This window comes from Rhagoletis zephyria, unplaced genomic scaffold (assembly GCF_001687245.7).
Source record: "Rhagoletis zephyria isolate East Lansing unplaced genomic scaffold, Rhagoletis_zephyria_1.1 Rzeph_scaffold_00721, whole genome shotgun sequence".
NCBI lineage: Eukaryota > Metazoa > Arthropoda > Insecta > Diptera > Tephritidae > Rhagoletis > Rhagoletis zephyria.
The window spans coordinates 148,637-152,233 of record NW_016157805.1 but is presented as its reverse complement, the minus strand read 5'-3'; the positions used below and the strand labels follow the sequence as shown (position 1 = coordinate 152,233).

Genomic DNA, 3,597 nt, shown 5'->3' with positions numbered 1-3,597 from the left:
GCCCACTTATGATCACATATATGTACATATATCGGTAACCGTTCTACCAATTTGTACCGTGTACGGTGTGGTTATTGTGCTTGCCACATATAAGCAAAACGTTGAAAATTATTGAAATCGGACTAAAATTACGGCCGCTTCTCATATAACGGTAAATTTCAGAAATGCTTGAAACTTCAATATTTCGAAATTGAAGGACGCTAATTTACTCAAAATTGATACACCCCGGCTTACCATCTAGCGGAAGCTTTCGGAAAGGTGAAAAAAAAATTTTCTTTTTTCATCCTGATCATTTATGTATACATTTGTCTATATCTATCTCGATTCGTTTTGGCTGTTACAAACAACCGTTATGTGAACAAAATTAATATACCCTTGTGCACAAGTGCGCTCGGGTATAATTATTAGGACCAAACTTGTATAGAATGGAATTTCATACAACTTTTGTTCTTATGAGTTTTCTTAAAAATTAAAAATGGCCACGTTATTCAATGAAAACCATTTTTTCGAAAAAAAAACAAAATTCGGACATGCGCAATCGCTGGATTTGGTCGCCACTTGCCATTTACACGGAGACTGATCCCCCCGAGGGCATAAGATCCAGAAAAAATTCGAGAATTAATTTTTGCGAGGTCAAAAGTGTATAATGACTGGACAAGAAGGGCGACTTTCAAACGCTGCAGCAGCCATGTCCACCACTGTTTGGAAAATGCAGCGGTGATTGTTCTTGCACAGAATTTGATGCTCTTTCAGATGAGCATTGGTTTTTTGAGGACCTCGATGCTACTCGGATCCTACAGGCGAGGCGTCGCTTATCTCGCTGCAGCAACTGATACGGATAATTAGGGGGGCTTGCAGCACTACCTAATCGTATTGCCCAATCCCTGTCCTGTCTCAAGGAACAATCAGAATATGGGACTCCTGACATACTCGAATCCCCCAAAAAAAATTTTTTTTTTGGGCTCTGACTGGCCTTAGGCGAGGCAGCAGGCCCATTTCGTGTTCCCTCATGCATGAAGACACCAAATATATGTATGGTCTTTGGGACCCCTACTCTACTTCTACTCGGTTTAGTTTGTTGGGCTCTTAGACTATAACCTAAAAAGATCTGGAAACAAAATTTGGTCAAAATAATGACACTTTCAATGCAATTCTAAAAAATTTTTCAAAATTTTACATAAAAACTTGACCGATTTCCTTTGACATTCCATATCGTTACAGAACTAACCATTTAATAAAACAAATACATATATATTTAAAATAACTAAACACTTAATTCATATAAAAATCGGATTGATTCAAAAAGATAAACAAATAAAAACAACAAATGCACTATGTGTTTAGATTTTTCGGACAGTCCTTAAAGTCGGCATTTGATTTGACTATTTATTTGCACCGATATTTTTTAACAATTGATCATTAGTTCTTAAGCAGCTTAATAATATATGTACATATATGTAAAAATGATCTCTTCGTCTAATTAATTATGCGCTATGTGGTGTATATTTGTAAAAAAAAGCCTCCTAATTCACTTATAGTGTTCACTTAAATTAATTGCTTGTGATATTTGATGTTATTGCAATTTGTTTGTTTTCTCCATTAACTACATACATATGTACATGTATGCATGTATGTATAGTGTAGTATGTATGGCTAGGTGAGTGTCGATTACGCGGTAGATAATCTTAAAAAATTCTAATTAATACAGGCAAACTAGTGTCTTGTAGTCAGTATGCCTGTATTCAGCATTTGTACATTCAGCGTTTTAATAAAAATGCTCATAAGATTTCAATAAATTTTCGTGTGTGTGATTGAAAAACTCTCACAATACCAATGCTGGTAAATGTGCATACATTTACACGTACATACATGTCCATAGGATATAATTTAGGATTTTGCACTATCCGCCAACACAGTTATGTCATCTTTTTGGCCCACTTTAGGTCATCATCGCGTGCCTTGCAGCCTGTTGAGTACTCAATTACAGCTTCTAATGTGGGCCAGAATCTTAGAAAAATAATTACATAAAATTAAAATTAGGTTATGTATTATTTAATTACTATATGTCCTTTAAAAAAGTATACCTTATTTTCTCCAGTGGCCAATTCAACCAGCCAGTGGTAATGCAAAAGTATGTCTCATGCGGCGCAACATGATGAATGCGGTGATGCTTTCGCGGCAATACTATGTGGTAGTTTTGCAAGAAAAGGACCCACCTCGGCAAACCCCAATAGGTATGCGACCACTTGTGAATCTGCAGGGGAAAGGAAATAACTAATTTTAAAGTTTTATTGTAATAAAGAGTTTACTTTTAATGGAATGAATAAGATTAAGGATAGTTTGAAGCCATTGGGACCATTAGACCATACGGGTTCACCAAACAAAAACGAAATGAGAGAATAATCACTCCAATCGATTTTAAACATATGTATATTACGTCGGCCGCTGTGGTGTAGTGGTAAGCAGTGCGCGCTTTCACTCCTCAGCACCTGGATTCAAGCCCTGGCCAAAGCAACATCGCAAAAAATATAGAAAAGGTTTTTTCTTAACAGCGGTCGTCCCTCGGCAGGCAATGGCAAACCTCCGAGTGTATTTCTGCCATGAAAAACAGCTTCTCATAAAAATACAATCGCCGTTCGGAGTCGGCGTAAAACTGTAGGTCCCTCCGCTTTGTGTAACAACATCAAGGCGCACGCCACAAGTCGGAGGAGAAGCTCGGCCAGACACTAACATATGTGTAAGCGCCAATATATATTATATTATACTAGCGGACCCTCACCCGCTTCGCTGGGTGAAAGAAAAATAGAAATGAAAGGTGTTCTTGGTTTTTTCCTTTTTTTTGTCATTTAATTCATGTTCGGCCACTATTTTGTGACTTATTCTAATAACAATGATTACAATGATTGTAAACTAAAAACTTATTCTAACGCCTTCTGATACACAACATTTTTGGTTTTATTTTCATGTGGTGTATAAATATATAGTAACGATGGTTTCCCTACTCGCGAACATCCTACATACAGTTGTCCATGTCCAAAGCATGGATAAGTTAGGTCAATTCCACACAATTGAAGTGTTTGACCTTGAGACTTATTGATAGTAATAGCAAAAGCAAGGCGAATGGGAAATTGAATTCGTTTACAATCAAAAGGCAAATCTGTTGGAATCATTGGAATACGCGGAATCAAAACATCTTCACCTTTAAATTTGCCTTGCAAAATTGTTGCTTCAATTACATTATTCATTGTCCGTTTCACTGCTAATCTTGTCCCATTGCATAGTTTCGGCTGATTGATATTTCGTAACATAATGATCACTGCGCCGACTTTCAATTGCAAACGATGTGGTGGCAAGCCAGGCAAATCAAGTGAGTTCAAAAATTCAATGGGATAATTCACTACATCGTCGGGATTAGTGATTGAATCAATTGATTTATAGGTCACAACTTCACCTGGAATTTGAGTCAAAATACTGGCATTGATTTCATTGACATCGACATTTTTGGCAGCTAATATAGCTCTCTCGCTTAGCCAATCTTGATTTCGATAGTTTTGTGCAATATTTGGGAATACATTTTGCACTAATTGTACTCTTGAT

At 36.8% G+C, this 3,597-nt stretch overlaps 1 protein-coding gene across 2 annotated transcripts in view; it reads right to left on the bottom strand.

The window, feature by feature from the left end:
- Window positions 1–470: 470 nt before the first annotated feature.
- Kua (Plasmanylethanolamine desaturase Kua) overlaps window positions 471–3,597 on the bottom strand; it is a 144,718-nt gene continuing 141,591 nt past the window's right edge. For both annotated transcript variants that reach the window (XM_017613814.1, XM_017613815.1), the window contains 2 exons: window positions 2,085–2,254; window positions 471–2,007 (listed from right to left, as the gene is read on the bottom strand). In XM_017613814.1, coding sequence (XP_017469303.1) covers window positions 1,917–2,007; window positions 2,085–2,254 — 261 coding nt within the window. In that variant the 3' untranslated portion in view covers window positions 471–1,916. The remainder of the gene's footprint in view (window positions 2,008–2,084; window positions 2,255–3,597) is intronic.